This window comes from Melozone crissalis, unplaced genomic scaffold (assembly GCF_028551555.1).
Source record: "Melozone crissalis strain CALT ecotype California unplaced genomic scaffold, PUWL_Pcris_2 ptg000096l_1, whole genome shotgun sequence".
Lineage (NCBI taxonomy): Eukaryota > Metazoa > Chordata > Aves > Passeriformes > Passerellidae > Melozone > Melozone crissalis.
In genome coordinates this window covers 2,546,991-2,568,010 of record NW_026535873.1, presented here as the reverse complement: position 1 = coordinate 2,568,010, position 21,020 = coordinate 2,546,991, and the positions used below count along the sequence as shown (strand labels likewise).

Here is a 21,020-nt window from a genome sequence, read left to right as displayed (position 1 = left end):
GCCACTATTCGAGCTAGCCTCTTATCTTCCTTTTCCTTTTCCTCTATTTCCCTATTATTATACACCTTCCATGCCTCATTCAGCAATGCCTCCAGGTTTATATTTGCTGGATGTTCGAGCTTTTGTAATTTCTTCCTGATGTCTGGATTACTCTGTCCATTAATCCTAACAGGTGTTGCTTCCCTTCTTCCGTTGCTGGGTCCAGGGGTGTATACTGTCTCATGGCTGCCCTAAGTCTATCCAAAAACTCTGATGGGGTCTCATCCTTTCCCTGCCTGATGTCATATAGCATCGACCAATTGATAGCCTTAGGGATCGCATTACGCAAGCCCATCGCTATCAGTTTTCTATACTGCACCAGCCGCCGATAGTGCTCTTCGTTGCCCGGGTCCCATTCTGGTTTACTGCTGGGGAAATTATCTTCTAGTCTCCCTGATAATACTTGAGCATGTCGTTTTCCTGTTTCCAATACGAGTTCCCTTTCGGTATCTGTCAATTCTGAAAGCATCACCTCTATATCTTCCCAATCAATATCTAAATTCTTTGCCATTAATTCAAACCTCTTCGCTACTCCCTCTGGGTTCCTCCTGAAGTTCCTTGCCTCATTTCTCCAATTGTTCAGATCACTCGTGGAGAACGGCCCCTTTACCCTAGTCCTTTCCCCTACCATTGGCATAAATTGTCGGAGAGGAGCTATCGTATGGTTCCCTTCCTCTCTTTGCTTTGCTTCCCTCCGTGCCACAGATCTGGTATAATACGAGTGACTGATTGCCTCCCCGGGATCTTCTTCCTGTGCCTCAGTGTCTTCCCTATTCTTTCCCTTCTCTTTTCTCTTTCCCTTTCCCTGTTCTTCATCTTCACTTTCAATTTCTGTCTTTTCCTACTACTCCCCTAGCATGGTTTACACAGTCCAACCGCCTCTTGCTCTGCATCTGTCGCCTTTCTTCCCGCATCTGCCGGCGCCTGTCCTGTTCCGGGCTACTGTCCTCCTCATCTTCCGTTCCCCTTCCGTCTCTCTTATCCTCTATCTGGATTACTATATTCAGCTTCTGTGAGTTGTTCTCTGCCTCTCTTTCGCATGCCTCATTGTCATTCTTCTCACTATATTTCAACTCAGAGACATCGCCTCCCAGTGAGCTACTTTTGTCTTTAGTCCTCTGTGTGCTAGTTTCCATTCTACAAGTACCTGATTTCCTTAAACTTCCATTCTTAGGTGTGCTACTATCCCTACATGGACTTAGTTCGGGCAGGCTGCGTGTCTCCCCTCGGCTCTCAGCTCCATGTGGACTGGCTTCTTCCCTCTCAACTTCTAGTCTAGGTGGGCTGTCAGCATCCCTGTAGTTCCCTGACCCCTGTGGACTATCTGGTCCCTGCGGGCTGCTTTCCCTCTTTTCAATCCCCGATTTTGATGGGCTACCTTCTCCCCAACTGTTGTCTAACTTCTGAGGGCTGTGCCCAAACTTAGATTTCCACCATCGTTCCAGTTCCTTTAATGGGCTAAGATCCCCTTGTTCCTCTTTTGGCCTGGGAAGGGGGCCCTTCCCGTCCTGGGGCGAATGGATGGTATTCCCACAGGCTTATTTCACTCTCCTTTCCACTATCCCTTCTTGTTAACTTAAGACATTGTTCCCCAATGCTACATGCATCACAGCAACGTTCTTTAGGCTTTGAACCTTTCTTATCTTTTTCTAGAGCTAGTACTAGGGGGTCCTGAGGTGCTACATAAAGAACATGTCAGCATACATCACTTCATCCCATTTATTAAGTCAACGGAGGAAAAGCATCAGTTGTAAAATAGTGTTATAATTAGTTGTTCCCTCCGGTGGCCATTTCTCATTGTCATCTAACTTATACAATGGCCACCACTGTGTGCAATATTTAAGGAGCGTCTTTTTACTTATGTTTCCCCCCGGAATCCCTCCCAAGTCCTTCCAGTGCTTTAGGATACATCCTAAGGGGGTTTTCATATTTACGTCCTTACTCTGTTGACCTCCCATTGCTATTTCCTGTGTCTGTGTTTTCTGTTTAACCGGAACAGTCTCTTTCTCGCAAATACTGTATGCCAATTGATTTTAACACTTCATACACACAATTTCCAATCGCTTTGTCCGTTTCCGACCTGGCTTCTCGCGAAGAACAGGAAATGCGGAGTGGGACTCCCTCTCGCTTCGCAGCAATGCTGCGTCTCATTCACTCTCACCCACACACCTTTATGAAATAGTTCCTACCTTATGGTCTATATCAGAACGGATTGTTTACCAGGTAGGGTCACAAGAGGTCGCCTACAGACCGTGAGATACCGGTTTGCCAGATTCATGCAATCGCAAAGCACCGTAACAATTGCAGGGGGTGACAAATTTCTTCCCGGGATTGAGACGTGTGTCTATTACATGAAGAGTGACAAGACGCCTCCTGTAAGATTTTGCAACAGACACATAGAGCAGACACAAAAATACCACGAACTGACCGACCTCTCTTCCGGTCTCAGAGAACAATTTCAGTTCTTGACCCTTAATTCACAGTATTATAACATTAAACGCAATGTTAAAACGGTTTCCCACATAATAAGAACAAACCAAAGATACCGAGATAAACGAAAAACAAATATTCTTTCCAAAGATACCAAGATAAACGAAAAACAAATACTCCTTTCAGCAGGACTCTAACCTGCGTTACGAAAAACAAATATTCCTCACAGCAGGACTCTAACCTGCGTTACTATTACCGTACCTCTAACACAACTGGGATTCTTTACCAGGGCGTCCCCCGGCTTCCCTTCGAGCGGTCACGTCTGACCCTCGTTTCCCAATAAAGCGTTTTACCATAAAACCCTTAAGCAAAGATAAATACCTCTTAATTTGGAGCAGGAGATGCAGAAAGTTCTTGTCCACCGTTGCGCGTTGGCTGGGGGATGGGGATCCCTTCTGACAGAATTCCGTCAAGGGCCCCGAAGAGATCCCGGTCCCCCGAGCCAAGGCTCGGGAGGACCCTTTCCGTCCTGCCGCGGTCGCGAAAAATGATGCCGAATTTTGCCCCAAAAGGCGATAATAAGCTGCCCAGAGACTAGATTTGAGGTCTATAGGCAGGAGGTATTTATTGACAACGCGTTGGAGAAATCACCAAGTGGATTTCTGAATCAAGTACAGCAAAAGCAAGTTTTTATACAATTTTGAACAAGGATTACATCATTTATTATATGCATATTAATAAGCAGGCAGGAGTATAGGCGGGGTTTTCCAGGAACTCTTGGTCTTCCTTAGTTAAATTTTAAGCTTCTCCTAATTTGGGCATTTTCCTGTCATCCTTGGCATGTTTTTCCATGACTTGGCAGAAATCACTGTTGCACTTGGCTTGATTCTGACGGCTTGGCAGGTCACCTTAACCTTTTGGCTTCTACTTTCGCTTCTTCAAATATTCTAATTCCAAAGTTTCTTTTGTGAGCGTATTTTAGATCATTTATTAACTTATCTAATCAAAGTTTTCCCAAACAATGTATTTTAGGTTATTTATTAACTTCTGTGTTTCCCTTGATAGAGTGTCTTTTAATTCTTTTATTCCTCAGGTCTTTTAATTCTTTTCTTTCTCGGAAACTACTGTTCATTGTAATGAATGGCTTCACCAGCAATTCAGTTTGTTTTATGGCTTAATAATGTTATACGTAGTAAATTATAAAGCCAATCAATAATCAATAATTTTTTTTTTTTTTAATTTCGCAACCAAGATTCGGTCTCCGATAGCCACAATCAAAGGGACAGCTTCGAGCCCAGGATCGGTGCTGAGTGAACACTGATCTAAACTCTATCGCTTTGGATCCCCTCTGCTCACAAATGTTGTCTCCTTCGGGTTGGTTTTATACAGCTTTTTCCACCTGGGGCAGAGTTTCTCCTATTCTTCTTGTCGCTTCACATATTTATGTAGATTCCTTTTCTGTGTGCTGGGCTGGACAGAACTGTTTCTGGGAAGTGATGAATGCTGATCGTCAAGTTACAGGAACGTGGCATTGGGATTCACACCCTTGAAGACACTGACTATCTTGATCATAGACACTGAGTATTCATCGCTTGGGTGTCTCTGGACTGTCCTGGGAAAGGGCCCATCTCTGCACAGAGCCACGTCTTTTTGTTTGCTAATTAGTTTATTAGTTTTTTCTCTCTACTGCCATCTGTGATTTCTCAATTTTTGAAGCAATCTTGTCCCCGGCTGCAGCTTGTGGTTTTAAATCTTTAAGAATTTTTTTGTACAAGCACAACTTATTTCGCGTATATTTTACACAGGCACAAATTATTCCATAACATATATCACAATGAGGTGAGGAATTAATGGATCTTTAACTTCCGCTGGAAGGCAGGCACATGGATTCAGAGCTATCACACACTATATGTGTGGTTTTGGGGTTACTTTAATAATGGTACTTGCTGTACCACTGTCATTTCCAAAAGGAAATGACACTGGGGCACTTTTCTCCCAACCCTTCACCCAGCTCTTTGGGTCTGCCCCACCAGTTTTCAAAGGGTTCAGACCCACTCTAAATGCTAATGATATCATACAGTGGTTGGTGTTGCTGATAGGCCTGTTCTATTTAGCATTCAGAGATAAGGGAAGATTGACCTGGATAACCAGGCTGGCACCAACCCCAGAGACCAGGGATGCTGCTGCCCCAGAGCCTGACCCTGACCCAAAGCCCACCACAGAAATGAACCACCCAGACTGAGTGGGGGTTCTGGTGAAGGAGATGGGCCAGATGCTGAAGGAGCACATTTCCCCAGCTGGTGAGAAACCCTCCCCCTGCCCCAAAGAGGGAGAGTCTGATGGTGCAGCAGTGGAACCCACAGATGTTACAACCGTCCAGGTTCCAGCTGAACTGCAAGGGCAGTCACAGCCAGCAGCAGTCGCCCATGTGGAAACAAGGAGGTCTAAAATGAAACCAGAGCACCAAGATAAGGATGAAAAAGGAGGGCCCCATAACCCACAGGGGAGCCAATGGTTGAGATCATCACCGAGTCCCTGATGTACAAAAGTATCTGTAATCTGCACAAAGACATTGTACGATGGGGACGTGAGGCTTATACAACCTGGTTACTCTGGGTCTGGGATCTTATGGGTACAGGTGTGCACCAGGATGGTGATGAGGCAAGGAATTTGGGACCCTTGACCCAGGACTCAAGTATGAATCAGATTTTTGTAAGGGAGTCAGGGTCCCCGTCTCTCTGGGAGCGGCTTTTAATGAGTGTCAGAGAGAGGTTTGTCCACAGGGAGAGAATGCAGGAGCACCACCATAGAATGTGCTGGAAGACCCTCAAGGAAGGGATCCAAGAGCTGAGAGAAGTGGCAGTATTGGAGGTACTCTTTGGGAAGGATGGACAGCATGATAATGACCCAGACAAGGTCAGGTGCACAGGGCAAATGCTGTGGAGTCTGGCAAATCTGGGGCCATCCCAATACACCACCTTCATTGCAATGATTAATGGTGATAGCAACCGAGAGACAGTGGGTTCTGTCACCCACAAGCTTAGAAATTGTGAGAGGGTGATCAATGGCCCAATGCAGGCTCATGTCTCTGCTGTGATTAAGAGCCTACAAGAAGAGACGAGAGTGGAGGGAGGAAGAACAGTCCCCATATGGTATCAGTGTTAGTCACAGGCCCCGAAGTCAGAGCCCAACATCCCCCAGCCAGAGAGAGAGGGTACACCCCATGGGCTGACCTGTGGTTCTTCTTGCATGACCATGGGGAAGACATGGGAAGGTGGGGTGGGAAACCCACCTTCCTGGCAGCACGGGTGCATCAACTCAAGGAAGGAAACACTAACTGAGGGAGTTCCTCTAAAGTGAAAGTAGCCTCAACCTCCCGTGACCGAGCTGCCAGGTGTGATCTGTCAGATCCCCTTGAAGGAACCTCTACCATGTATGCCCAGGAAAGAAATAATAACAAGGGCTAGGGATGTCCTGCCTCTAGCTGTGGAAGGGGGTAACAGCAGGCCTGTTAGCTAAAGGAGCGAGAAGAAGCTGAGAAGCAAGAAGAAGCTGATAAGGAGCTCTCTCCAAGGCTGTAACCAAGGAGACTGAGAGAAGTGGGGAACTGAAGAAAGATAAGAGAATTTTGCAGCTGGACGAAGTATTTTTAGAAAGTTAGTTGAAATCACTGTAGCTTTTCACCAATAGCGTTATGTTGACTTATTGTGGCCAATAGTTAGGATAAAAGAAGCATAAAAAATTGGAAAATGTATAAAAGGTCATCCCTGTTCAATAATAAAGAGTTGCCACCTGAGACTGCTTGTGGTCTCTACTTTGTGTCATGACTGCCTCGGCAGCGACAGCTAGTCAGGAAGAGGCACAGGAAAACCGGATTTTCTGGACAATGTGGATCCAATGGCCTGGCACATCAGAGCCACAAAAACACAACACCTTTGTTGATACTGGTGTGCAGTGTACCCTGATACCATCGGGACATGTGGGGACAGAACCTGTTTCTGTTGCTGGGGTGATGGGGCGATCACAGCAATTGACCCTGTTGGGAGCCCAGGTGAGCCTGACTGGGAAGGAGTGGCAGAAACATCCTATTGTGACTGGCCCAGAGGCCCCGTGGATTCTGGGCATAGACTTCCTCTGGAACAGCTTTACAAAGACCCAAAGGGACTCAGGTGGGCATTTGGAATAGCTGCTGTAGAGGCAGAGAACATAAAGCAGTTGAACACCTTGCCTGGACTATCAGAAAGCCCATCTGCAGTAGGACTTCTGAGGGTGGAAGAGCAACGAGTGCCAATTGCCACCCTGACCGTGCACCGCCAGCAGTATTGAACAAATTGAGATGCCATGATCCCCATCCACAGAATGATCCATGAGCTGGAGAGCCAAGGGATGGTCAGCAAAACCCACTCACCCTTCAACAGTCCCATCTGGCCTGTGCACAAGTCTGACAGAGAATGGAGATTGACAGTGGACTATCGTGCATTGAATGAAGTGACTCCACTGCTGAGCACTGCTATGCTGGACATACTGGAACTCCAGTATGAGCTGGAGTCCAAGGCAGCAAAGTGGTATGCCACTATAAACATTGCCAATGCATTTTTCTCCATTTCTCTGACAGCAGAATGCAAGTTTCAGTTTGCTTTCACCTGGAGGGCCGTGCAGTCCACCTGGAACCGACTGCCCCAGGGGTTGAAGCACAGCCTCAGCATCTGCCATGGACTGATCCAGGCTGCACTGGAAAAGAGTGAGGCTCCAGAACGTCTGCAGTGCATTGAGGACATCATTGTGTGAGGGAACACAGCAATGGAAGTGTTTGAGAAAGGAGAGAAAATCATCCAGATTCTACTGGAAACCAGCTTCACCATCAAGAAGAGCAAAATCAAAGGACCTTCCCGAAAGATCCAGTTCCTGGGTGTAAAGTGGCGAGACAGACAGCATCAGATCCCCACTGAGGTCATCAACAGGAGCACTGCAAAGTCTCCACCAACAAACAAGAAGGAAACACAAGTTTTCCTGCATGCCATAGGTTTTTGGAGAATGCACATTCCCAAGCACAGCCAGATTGTGAGCCCTCTCCACCTGGTCACCTGCAAGAAGAACAGTTTCCACTGGGGCCCTGAGCAGCAAGAAGCCTTGGCCCAGATCAAGCAGAGATCGCTCATGCAGTAGCCCTTGGCCCAGTCAGGACAGGACCAGAGGTGAGGAACGTGCTCTCCTCTGCAGCTGGGAACCATTGCTTGTCCTGGAGCCTTTGGCAGAAGGTGCCTGGGGATGCTCAAGGCCAACTACTGGGATTCTACAGAGGGTCTGAAGCCAACTACACTCCCACAGAGAAGGAAGTCTTGGCTGCCTGTGAAGGAGTCCAAGGGGCCTCAGAGGTGATGTGCACAGAAGCACAACTCCTCCTGGCACCGCAACTACTGGTGCTGGGGTGGATGTTTAAAGGAAAGGTTCCCACCACCCACCACGCCACTGACCCCACATGGAGCAAATGGATTGCTCTGATCACACAGCGCACCCATATTGGAAAGCTGAATCACCCTGGAATTTTGGAGATAATTACAAACTAGCTGGAAGGTGAAAACTTTGGTCTCACTGATGAAGAGAACCAGGAGTAAGTGACAAGGCTAAAGAAGCTCCACCATACAATTAGCTATCAGCAGAGGAAGCACACCATGCTCTTTTCACTGATGGTTCCTATCGCATCATAGGGATGAACTGGAGGTGGAAAGCAGCCATATGGAGCCCCAAATGCCAGGTTGCACAAGCTACTGAAGGAGAAGGTGGATCAAGTCAACTTGAGGAACTCAAGGCCATTCAGCTGTCCCTGGACATTGCTGAAAGAGAGAATGGCCAAAGCTCTACCTTTATACTGATTTCTGGATGGTTGCCAATGCTCTGTCAGGTTGGCAGGAAAGGTGGAAAGAGGCTAACTGGCAGCATAGAGGAAAACCAATCTGAGCTGCTGGTGAATTGAAAGACATTGCCTCTTGGGTAGAAAATCTAGCTGTGAATGTCCGCCATGTAGATGCCCATGTCCCCAAGAGTCAGGCTAATGCAGAACACTGAAACAATGAGCAGGTAGGTCAGGCTGCAAAAATATTGGTGTCAAAGATAGGCTTAGATTGGCAACATAAAGGAGAGTTTTACCTAGCTCGATGGGCCCATGATGCCTCAGGCCATCAGGGCAGGGATGCCACCTATAAGTGGGCACGAGATTGAGGGGTGGATCTAACCATGGACAGTATTTCTCAGGTTATCCATGACTGTGAGACGTGTGCTGCCATCAAGCAGGCCAAGCGAGTGAAGCCCCTCTGGTATGGTGGGTGGTGGTCCAAGTACAAGTATGGGGAGGCCTGGCAGATTGACTCCATCACACTGCCCCAGACACGCCAGGGCAAGCGCTATGTGCTGACCATGGTGGAAGCGACCACTGGATGGTTGGAAACCTACCCTGTGTCTCATGCTACGGCCCGGAACACCATCCTGGGCCTTGAAAAGCAAATTCTGTGGAGACATGGTGTGGGAGGATCTTTGTCCATTTGTCCCAGGTGTCCATGGGGTTGGGTTTCTTACCTACGTACAGGCAGTCATTTGGTGACAGGGGGACTCCCACCTAGAATGTTGAGAGCAGATCGTCCACGCTTTCCATGGCCATGCAAAGATTGTCTGGCTTTAATGACTTTGCCAAAGTACCCTGATGTTTTGTTTTGGCTGAGGGATGATCCAGCTGGTGGTCATTTGGATACGGATGAGGGCGCTGATAAAGACAATGGCAACGGTGGCACTGGTACTGCTGCGGGGTGCCCTGCAGGGTATCGCAGGAAGAATCATACTTCTTCTTTCCCAGTGGGTAGTTTTCACTTGTGGATGGTAAAACCACACATTAGTTGACTTATTTTAAGACATGCTTGAATATTCTTAAGTTCCCCCGATAGTTCTTACCAACTCCTCCCAATCACTCCCTTCTCTTTTTTGAGGGAAGTTTGAGGGAGGGAAAAAGGAGTAGTTTCAAGAGGGGAAAGAGGGAGGGGTAGGGATAAAGGGTCACTGGTAGACAGATCGTGGAAAAAGCAGGAGTCTGTCTGCATTAGAGATTGACATGGACATTATCAGTGGGATATATCTACGTGTGATGAGTGTCCTTGCCACAATGTTTGGATATGTGAATTTCTTTTTTCTTCATCTCCAAGAGAAAGCTGCTTCTGTGGCATAGTGGGAGAGGGAGCTGACTTTGTGTTCATTCGAGGGGTTGTCTTCAGATCTGTGGTCTACGTAGGGACTGATAAATCTTCTGGGAATCCACCGGGGTCCTGTATCTGTAGAAATACAAGCATATTCTGTCCCCTACATAATGAGAGGCTATGGCCCTTCAACAATTTTAGATTCATGATTCCGGTCAAGTACTGGAGGTCTTTCTTTGAGGTGTGTGTACATGTTGTTATGAAAGTGCCTTAAGACAGGGGGGTTTGGTTCATTTTTGAGAGCAATTCTTGAAATATCTATGATATTAGAATTAAGGAAATTCAAATAATGTAAAGTACTTTGCACAGTGTCTCTTGTAGAGAGAGAGCCGGGGGCTATGTACAAATCACAAACGGGAAAGGGACTGCTGTGGAACATGCCTTGAGCTGTTTTATTTTTCAGCATCAGTCTCATTACATGGTTATGACAATGGGAAGATGCCAGCAGCTCACATCCCAAGCAGCAGACCAAGAACTTAATGTTACAACTTACTTTGTAAGTTTTTTGACCAATCACACAAAGCAAAAGAGCATTGACAGCAGTTCTGTCCAACCACTATAAGCACAAGTACCTTTGGTTAAAACAATGCTTGCCTATTTCAAATAAAATACCTGCCTGTGAGCCTTAAAATACAATGCACACAGCTCCATTATTAAGCTTCAAACTTCCTAATATCTTGCTAGATAAACTTTTCTGTAGCTTAGGGAATTTTTCTAGACAAGCATTAATACACAGACCATTGTTCTATTTGTTCTCACTTTTCTACTTTTTAAATAATTTTTCTGCTGACCTATCTCATGGCTGCTGCTTATCTCTAATAACAGTTCTGCTGTCTCTGAGGCCTGCCTTTTGCAGCTTCCCCAAAACCCTCTGATTTTGTGGATTCCCACACCGAACACAAGTTCAGCTATTTTAAATGAATGCTCACTGATTTAGATAATATTAGACATGGCACACTGCAAAATAGAGCTGCTATAGAGTATTTGCTGTTAGCACATGGGCACAGGTGTTGAAGGATGGGGAATAACTGGATGATTGAAAGATACCTTAAAGGGAGCTTTGTTATTACTAGCAGTTATTATTATATTGCTTTGTATTATTCCATGCATAGTGAAATTGGTGACCTTCTTGGTAGAAAAAACAGTGAAAAGGATTTGGCTGGTGCAAGAAGAAGAAGGGGGAATTTTAGCAATGTATCTGAACAACTTGGGCCACACTGTGCATGAGTCATGTTGCTTGTAGTCATTCTTATCAGAGCCCTCTGGAATTCATCAAGGTTACTAAGTCAGAAACTGTGCTAAATGAAGAAAGAAAAGGCTGAGAAACAGAATACCAAGACCACAAGAACTCAATAAGAGAGGGCTGTGAACCATCTGAACTGTAACCAGTCACATACTCCGAGAAGTGCATGCAGAACACAAGGATAAGAGAGAGGCTCCAATGAAGAAGAGCGTGATCAGTGTATGCAGTAGGGTTAGAATGTATAAATAGGTGCATAATGTAAACAATAAATGGTTTCTGCTTAATCATACTGGTTAGTAGTATGGGCGCCCTGTTTTCCCACAACGGGTGCCTGGGAAAGAGGGAGAATTCTTTTCCATAAAAAGGAAAGCACTAAGCCAGGAGCAGGAGACAAGTGACCCTTGCAGGCCTGGGGCCTCATTGCCTCCTTGTCCCTGCTCAGCAGCCTGGCAGGGGCTGCCCCATGCTCCTGCCCTTGCCATTGCACATCCCCACATGCCAGTGCCCATCCTGGCAAGAGCCCTGAGCAAGGAGGGAGGGACAGCATCTGCCTGGCCAGGGGCTGGGGCTCAGGCCTGGGCCCTTTGCATTCCTCAAACACATCCAGCTTTGCTCAGCACCAGAGACACCTTGGCCTTGTTTGTCCCCAGCTGTCATCACTGCCTCCAGTGTTCTGCTCTAACTGGAACCTGGGGACACTTTCCCAGTCGTGTACCTCAGTGGGACCCAATAAAACGTCAAGAAAGTTTAGAGTTTTAATTTAATTTTGAGTTCTTGAGAAGTTTATTGAACACTCTCTCAGGGACTGGGTCTGATATGAACAACAGCAAATCCCCAAGAGGCTCATTAAAGTCCTTGTGCTGTTTCTGTGCTGCTGAGCTTTAAAGGAACAGCTCTTCCCAGGACCAGCTCCTCTCCCAGCCCATCAAGGCTGAGGGCTCTGCCTGCAGGCACTGAAGGGACAGGTGCCAGGCAGAGACAGGCTGAAGGCAATCAGGATTGGCAAGACATTGAGCTGAGACTTCACTTGGAGAAACATCTTCACAGCCCTCTACATGGTGAGTTCTCTGTGGCACAGGAGGAGCAGGAGGAGGAGGATGTGCTGCAGAGCAGGGCTGCCCTGGGCACCATCAGAGGGACAGGGCAGGGCAGCTCCTTCAGCCAGGATGGCAGCAGGGGATGAAGTTGGGGCTGCAGCCAGGGCTGTCCAGAGCTCCAGCTCATGCCCAGCTCATTTCTGAGAGGACTCGTTATGAACTCATTCAGGGCAGGAGTTTCCTGCTTGGGTCTTTGCTTTTCCGAATCTGTGCTCCCACTTTTCCCTGGCTCAGCTTGGTGGGAATGGAAACTCAGCTGTGCAGGGCAGAGCAGGGACTGAGGCTCTTACACCATCACCCTCAGGATTCACAGACACCTCAGCAAGCGCCTGCACCTGCCCAGCCTCCAGATCCATGCAGCATCACCTTTCCATGGTGCCCAGGCTGGGGGAGCTGTTCTTTAATCCCTGCAGGGCCCAGCAGCTGCAGGGCAGGGCTGGCCCAGGGGCTGGGCTGGGCTCTGGCAGCTCTGGCAGGGAAGGAGCCTGGGACCACAGGAGCAGCTGGGGCTGGGACAGCTCCAGCAGCAGAGCCGTGGGCAGGGAGGGAGGGAGGCAGTGCTGAGGGAAGCCCTGCTGCAGGGCAGGTGTGGCACCTGCTGGGCCTGCCCTGCAGGGCAGACACTGCCCTGAGCAGCACAGCTCTTGTGTCCCCTCGCAGCCAGCACAGCCCTCAGCCCGAGGGCTCGGGGCCCTCAGTCCCTCCTGGGCTGGCAGAGCAGCCCCAGAGATGAAGGGCATCTCTGCGGCCATGTGCCCATTTCATGGTGACCAGGGCCTGAGGGCCACTGTCCTGCCCTGCTGCTGCCTGGCAGGGGCTGGCCAGGGCTGGCCAGGGAAAGGCTTTTCCTCAGGCCTGGCTCTCTCTCTCTCTCTCCTTGCCTTGCCCAGGTGCTGCTGCCATTGCTGAGGGGCTCTCTGCAATGGCAGTTCCAGCTGCAGGGCCAGGCCCAGCCCTCTCCTCCTGTGCAGGCTGAGCACAGCAATGGGGTGTCCCAGCTCCCTGTGCCCGGGCAGCTCTGGGCAGGGCAGCCTGGGAGGCTGGCAGTGAGCCCACTCTCCTGACTCTGGGAAAGGCAGGAGCCCCTTTGTGTGCCAGGGATCTCTCTGCTCTCAGCAGTGTCTCCTGGTTGTCCAGGCTAACACGGGAGTGGGTCTCAGAAAGGTGCAAGTCCAGGGCAGCTGGAACATGGGAGAGAGACAGAGCAGCTCCCCTCAGTCTGCACTAAGCCTCAGACAATCCTCCTGCCTCCCTGGACTCTGTTCACCACAGGTGCAGAAGAATCTCTCGTTCTGCCTTCTGTTATCCCCATCCCTTCACCCAGACAGCTCTTCTGCTTTGGGAGAACATTTTTTATCCAAGTCTAAACACTAGGACTGGGCCCTGCCCTCACTGTTCCCCTGCACTGACTGGGTGTCAGGGTTGACTCCCAAGTGTCCTGCAGGGAAAGGTCCAGCTCCTGACACAACATTGGCCAGGAGCAGTCAGGGCTTCAGCAACCTTGGTGAAGCAAGGTCTCTGAGACAGAGACAAGGGGGAGGTGTTTAGTGGCAGGAAAGCCTCTGTGAGAAACAGCTTTGATTTTTCTGTGAGAAATTTCCCCTCAGTTGTCCCTTTCTTTTTTCCTTCAAAAGGTTCCAGTGTCCAGAGGCAGCAAATGTCCAACAGCAGCTCCATAGGCACTTCCTCCTGCAGGCATTGGCAGACACGCGGCAACTGCAGCTCCTGCACTTCTGCCTCTTGCTGGGCATCTCCCTGGCTGCCCTCCTGGGCAACGGCCTCATCATCAGCGCCATAGCCTGCGGCCACCACCTGCACATGCCCATGTTCTTCTTCCTGCTCAACCTGGTCCTCAGCGACCTGGGCATGATCTGCACCACTGTCCCCAAAGCCATGCACAATTCCCTCTGGGACACCAGCACCATCTCCTACTCAGGATGTGCTGCTCAGCTATTTCTGTTTGTATTTTTCATTTCTGCAGAATTTTCCCTCCTGACCATCATGTGCTACGACCGCTACATGTCCATCTGCAAACCCCTGCACTACGGGACCCTCCTGGGCAGCAGAGCTTGTGCCCACATGGCAGCAGCTGCCTGGGCCAGTGCCTTTCTCACTGCTCTACTGCAAACAACCAATACATTTTCCCTGCCCCTGTGCCATGGCAATGCCCTGGGCCAGTTCTTCTGTGAAGTTCCCCAGATCCTCAAGCTCTCCTGCTCACACTCCACCTTCAGAAAAATTTGGATTTCATTGGTTGCTGCCTTTTTAGCTTTTGGCTGTTTTGTGTTCATTGTTTTCTCCTATGTGCAGATCTTGAGGGCTGTGCTGAGGATCCCCTCTGAGCAGGGACGGCACAAAGCCTTTTCCACCTGCCTCCCTCACCTGGCTGTGGTCTCCCTGTTCCTGAGCACTGGCACATTTGCCTACCTGAAGCCCTCCTCCATCTCCTCCCCATCCCTGAATCTGGCCCTGTCAGTTCTGTACTCAGTGGTGCCTCCAGCCATGAACCCCCTCATCTACAGCCTGAGGAACCAGGAGCTCAAGGCTGCGGTGTGGACACTGATGAATAGACAGTTACAGAAACATTAAGCTTCTGGCCAGTTTCTGCAAATCTCATGTAATAAAAGTCATCTTTGATACCACTTGGGTTTGTTTGTTGATATGTTCTTGTCTTTCATTTTAGCGTTTTATTATTTACAACAGAGGAAGGTCAGTGTTTGTGCCATTTCTCATTTTGTTTCTCTCAACCTTCACGGTGGCCTCAGACTGTGTCAATGAGGTGCTACATTCTCAGTGGCTTCAGACAGAATAAAGGCTCTCCGAGCAGAGTTTTCACCAGAGTTCCCCCTTCTGTCCCCTGCTCTGGAGCAGCAGCAGCAATGTCTGTGTGCAGAGCTGGGGCAGATCAGGTCTGGCACAGCAGCTGTGCCCAGCAGCAGCAGCACTTGATGTTTCCAGTGCTGCTGCCGTGGCCCTGCCCCGCTGCCCTGGTGGCCCTGGTGTTGCTGCAGGGCCTGAGTGCTCTTGGGGCCGGGCACAGCCCTGGGGGTGGCAGTGCCAGGGCTGCAGCAGGGACAGGCCATGGGCACTGCTGGGGCAGCGCTGACGCCTCAGCCCAGGGCCTGGGGGCTCCAGGCTCCTTGCCCAGGCTCTCTCAAGAACGCGCCCAGGCCAATGCTCAGCACAGAAAAGCCCCATGAGCAGCCCCAGGCTGGCCATGGGCAGGCTGGGGGCAAACAGCATGGCTGGGGCTCTGCAAGGGGCCTGGGGCAGACGGGAAGGAGCAGCAGAGCAGGGGCTGATCCATCCCCAGTGCGCTGCACAGCCCAGGGCAGCATCCCAGAGCGTCCTCATGGAGCTCCCAACAACATCCCCCCTCTGCAGCCCTGGGCTCTCCCCCAGCTCACACAGGTGCCCCATCCTTGCAGGCACAGACACAGCAGCACTGGCTCAGCAGCCCCTGTTTGCATTGCACAGAGCAAGGGGAGCACCCCCATGCTGTTGCTGTGGGGACATGAACATGAGGGAGCACAAATGCCATCAGCCCCTGGGGCCAGCAAGGGCTGGGGGATGGCAGGGAAACACTCAGGTTTGTTGTGACAAACCATTGAGATCAGCAAATCCAACCTGCATCCTAATACCACCTTGTCTACCCTGAGCCTCCTCCAGATCATAGAACCCCAGCTCCCTCACTTCCTTGAAACCAGATTCCTCTTCCAGACCCCTCCCCTGCCTCGTTGAATTTCTCTGGACACACTCCAGCCCCTCCATGGCCTTCCTAAATTGGGGCCCAGAACTGGACACAGCACTTGCAGTGTGGCCTCCCCAGTGCTGAGTGCAGGGGAAGAATCACTGCCCTGCTCCTGCTGGCCACACCATTCCTGATCCAGGCCAGCAGCCATTGGCCTTCTTGCCAGCCTGGGCACACTGCTGCCTCATGTCCAGCCTGCTGTCCATCAGTGCCCCAGGTCCCTTTGTGCCTGGCCGCTGTCCAGCCACTCTGTCCCCAGCCTGTAGCACTGCAGGGGTTGTTGTGGCCAAAGTGCAGGACCTGGCACTTGGACTTATTAAACTTCATCTTATTGGACTCTGCCCATCCATCCAACTGTTCCCGGTCTCTCTGCAGAGGCCTCCTACCTTCCAGCAGATGGACACACGCTCCCAGCTTAGTTTTGTGTGCAGATTTACTACTGAAAGTCTCAACACTCTCATCCATGTTGTCAGTAACAATATTGAACAGAACTGGCTCCAGCAGAGACCCCTGAGGGACACCACAGGTGACTGGCTGCCAGCTGGATGCAGCAGCATTCACCACCACTCTCTGGTGTAACATTCACCGCCACTCAACTGGCCATCCAGCCAGTTGTAGATGTTTAGTTGATGCCCCTCGTTCTTTCAGAGAATATTAAAAAACTTAATAATTTCATGGTCAGTAGTGGTGTTCACAGAGGTCCCAGAAGAGGGAAGAGGAAAGGATCTGACTCCATGTTTCAGAAGACTAATTTATTATTTTATGATAGATATTATATTAAAACTATACAAAAAGAATAGAAGAAAGGATTTCATCAGAAGGCTTGCAAGCAAAGGAGAAAGAATGGAATGATAACAAAATCCTGTGTCTGACCAGAGAGACACAGCTGGACTGTGATTGGCCATTAATTAGAAACAATGATATGAAGTCAATCACAGATCCACCTGTTGCATTCCACAGCAGCAGATAATTATTGTTTATATTTTGTTAATGAGGCCTCAGCTTCTCAGGAGCAAAATCCAAGCAAAGGGATTTTTCAGAAAATATCATGGCTACAATGGTCACTGTGCCCCAAACAGCCTCTGACCACCTCTGATCTGCCACCAGCCCTTCTCTGTTTGTGACCAGCAGGGGACAGAGCTTTCTTTGGCAGTGGGAATTGCAGGAAACCTCCCCAAAGAGCACCTTGGAAGGTTCAGGCTGGAGCTGAGGAGAAAGCAAAGTCCCTCGCAGGGCAGAATGTTGGTGCTGGAGGTGTGGCAGCGTGAGGCTGGGCCATGGCCGGGCTCTGTGTGCCAGGAGCCGGCAGCGCTGGGTGCAGGGAGCCCAGAGAGGGCACAGCAACGCTGGGTGAGAAAGGCTGGGGCACAGCGAGATGGGCGAGTGCAGCCAGCCAGGGCAGAGGAGCAGCACGCCCAGGGGGCACAGCCTGCAGGACAGATGGCCAAGGGCTGGGCAGAGCTGGCAGGGCCACAGGCACCCAGGCCTTTGTGCCCTGGGCTTGGGCAGCGCCTCTGGAGGCCCCACAGGAGGAACTTTCCTGGCAGGGGCTGCACTTTGCTTCCCCCTCGGCCTCCCTGGGGAGGCTGGCAGGGGCTGCAGGTTGATGCCATTTGTCCTTGCTGCCCCTCACATCCCCCTGGCCCACCAAGAGCCCCGAGGCAGCCGTGAGGGACAGGCCCTGCTGGCCCAGGCTGGGCTCAGGGCTTGGCCTTTCTGCTTCCTGCAGCCAAGCCAGGCCTTGCTCAGCATTGCAGTTCCCTGCTCACAGCCTTGGGCTCCCTGCAATCCTGGCCTCAAGGATCTGCTCTCACCAGGCCCTGGGCAGCCTTGGGCACTCCCTTCGCTCCCTGGGGTGCAGCCATGCTCCAAGGCACTTGGAGTTTTGCTGCAGACTCCTTGAGCAGCTTCTTCATCCTTCTCTGCATGTCTGAGGCTCCTGGACCCAGCCCCAAATCCAGCGTGGGGCTGATTAAAATACAGAGAGCACTCAGGAGCTCTTTGTCTCCCTTCCATTGTGTTTGGTTCTCCAGAGCTTGTGCAGTGATTGGAGTCAGTTTGGAGTTGTCTTCAGGAGGAAGATGTCAAAATGCACCTCATGATTTTTTTTTTTTTAATCACATCAGTATTTTTTTATTTTTTAGTTATGAGAAGAGGGGATAGAGGCATTCCCCAAGTGATCTGGATGCTGAATGTCTCCTTAGGAGGTCTGGGCATGGATAGAATGAGCCCCTTGCAGGCTGAGCCTGTTTGGACAATCGGCTCCTCACCCCCAGCCTCACCATGTCTGACAACACCCACCTGGGACAGACACCCCAAAAAAAAAGAAAAATTTTAGCATTTTTCCTTATAAATAAAATTTATTAATGAAAAAATTATAATTATATTATTTTAGTTTAGGATAGTCTTATACAATATTTTTATTACCTAATTTGTATATTTATATTAAAATTGGATACATTTCTAGCAACCAAGAAAATTATTCATCATTGGTTCTAAGCAACACAATTCCCTTCATGAATTAATTAATTAATTTCTATTGGCTATTTATTTCTTTCTCTTTACGTTAATTAGGTATATTTGTAGTCTTTTTGTCATCTTTTTTATCATCTTTTTCTCAGACAGGGTTGGGGGGGCCGTGCACTTCGAGGTTCCCGGAGACATTTCTGGGGCACATTTGGGGCAGTTTTGGGTCTGGGGAGGGAATTCAGAGAGAACTTGAGGGTCGGGAGGACACTTGGGGAAGCCGGGTGGGCACTTGGAGGGGCACTCAGGGATTCTGAGGGACAGTTCAGGGTCCGGGGCAGCACTTGGGGGTCCAGGGGGACCCTTGGAGGTCAGGGAGGGGAATTTGGGGCCCTTCGGGGTCCGGGCGGGCCCTTGGGGGGCTCGAACGGGGCTCTCTGGGGCGCGGGGGGTGATGGGAGTTGTAAGCGCGGGTATCATTCGGTTTAACGGAGCCACGGAGCATCACGGGAGTTCTGGGCGCAGCTGCAATGGCTCTCGGTGTGGCGCGGGGCATGAGAGGAGATGAAGTCCCGGCTGCAATAGCGCTGGACATTCACCGCGGAGCATGATGGGAGCTGTAGTCCACGAAGTGGTTGGAACGAAATGTTTGGGAGTCCGGGACGGCTCTTGGGGGTCACCTTTGCGTCCGTGCCCCGACTTGAGATCTTCTGGGGGAACGTAAACGGCACGGGAGACCTTGGGAGGAGCTCAGAGAGCTCCAACCAGGCTCTTTAGGGCCCGGGTCGCGGCCGGAGTTTTAGGCGCGGGACTGTGTTCTGAGGGGCTCTGGGGCCACGGGGGACGAGAGGAGATGAATTCCCAGAAGTGGCTGTACCGGCCATCTGTGGGGGTGGGAGCACTCAGGGGTTCGGGGGTGCTTATGGGAGTCCCGAATGTGCGCTGAGGGGGCACTGTGGGATCCTGGAGGTTCTGTGGAGCGCGGGGCATGACGGGCGTTGTAGACAAAACCAGAAAATACGGCGCCCACCCTAGGCACCCCTCTCGAGGCCCCGGCCTCTGGCGCTGAATGGCTGCAGGCTGTGATGGGCGGGAGCCTCGGCAAATGGGAGGCGGTGGAGGCGGGAGCAGCCAATGCACCCTCTCCTGTCCCTCCCAGTACAGACCAGTCCCTCCCAATACACCTGAGTTCGTTCCCGGTCCCTTTCCAATTCCCCCCAGTCTTCCCCACCTGCTCTCAGTGACTTTGCGATTCCAAACCTAGACACTGGGGCTGCTGGCTGTCCCAGGGAAGTAGCTGGACAAGGTGTCCTTCGCCCAGGAGCTGTAATTTGGATTGTCACTTGCCACTGTTCTTCTGAACTCTTCTCTGTTATGCAGATTGGCCCTTAATGAGCTGGTGGCTCTCCAGTAAATGGTCCTGGGAGCAGCCAGGGCTGAGAATGAACTGAGTTTCTCCTCTTGCCATTGTCGGTGCCATGTCTGGGTGTGAAGATGAGTCTCTTATCTCTTAACCTGAGGCAGCCCCGTTTGGAGGCTGCACTCACAGGCACTGCTATTGTGTAACAGATGACACCAGATTCTTGGGATGGCTTTCCAGAAATGCATCATGGTTAGGGGAAAAGCTTTGTTCTTGCCCTTGCAATGGATTTGCTCAGGGCCAGGATCACAGGTTTGTTCCGAAGGCTGTAGATGAATGGGTTTAAGAATGGGTACAGGACTGTATTCAGCAGAGCTACAATTCTGTTGGTGCTCAAGGAAACAGATTCTGCAGGACATGTGTAGAGAGCAATGCAGCTCCCGTAGGCAATGGATAAGGTGATGAGATGGGAAGAACACGCAGTCAAAGCTTTCTTCCTCCCAGAGGCTGCTGGAAGATGCAGAACACAGAAAAGGATGCAGATGTAAAATGCCAGAGTCAAACACAAGGAACCCAGCACAACACAGGATAAGAAGACAGAGTCTATTTTCCAGAGCAGGCTGGTGTCAGAGCAGGACAGTTTGAACAAGGGGGAGTTGTCACAAAAGAAATGGGGGATCTTGGAGCCACAGAAGGACAGCTCAGAGAGGAAGAGCAGCCGGTAGCTCAGCAGGGCAAAGCTGAGGATCCAAGCAGCAACAACCAGGCGGACACAGAGCTGAGGCTTCATGATGGAAGCATAGAGCAAAGGTTGGCAGATGGCAACATAGCGGTCAAAGGACATGACAACGAGCAGCATGAACTCTGTGCAGCCCATAGCAAAATAGAAATAGTTTTGGGCAAAGCAGCTGCTTAGTGAGAGTGTTCTGACCAGAACTCAGCATCACAGTTTGATGCTTGTGGAGGATGTAAACCAGATTTCCAGGAAGGCCAGGTTGCTGATGAAAAAGTACATGGGGGTTTGCAGGTGGTGATCCACACACATGAGGAAAATGATGGTTGCATTCCCCATCACTGTTGTCAGGTACATGAGCAGAAGGACCAGAGAGAAAAATACCTGCAGCCTTGGATCCAGCTCTGGAAAACCCTCTAGGATGAACTCAGTAACTGCTGTTTCATTTTCTGGTCCCATGCTGAATTCCAGCTCATCCTGCTGAGACAGGAACATGGCAAAAACAAGTGGGAAAATTTCACAGTCTGGACAAACATTTCTATCCTTCCTTCTCTGCTTTTTTCTTTTCCTGCAGTCTTGCTATAGAGCACAGAGATCGTGCTCCAAACAATTCTCACACCCTGATTGTTCTGTTTACCATTTCAGGTAGAGACGCCAGGG

At 50.2% G+C, this 21,020-nt stretch overlaps 1 protein-coding gene across 1 annotated transcript; it reads right to left on the bottom strand.

Annotated features, from left to right (window-relative positions):
* Window positions 1–19,880: 19,880 nt before the first annotated feature.
* On the bottom strand, window positions 19,881–20,819 carry LOC128947348 (olfactory receptor 49-like). The gene is given in 1 exon segment (XM_054291600.1): window positions 19,881–20,819. A coding segment is annotated over 1 exon segment (939 nt).
* Window positions 20,820–21,020: the final 201 nt, after the last annotated feature.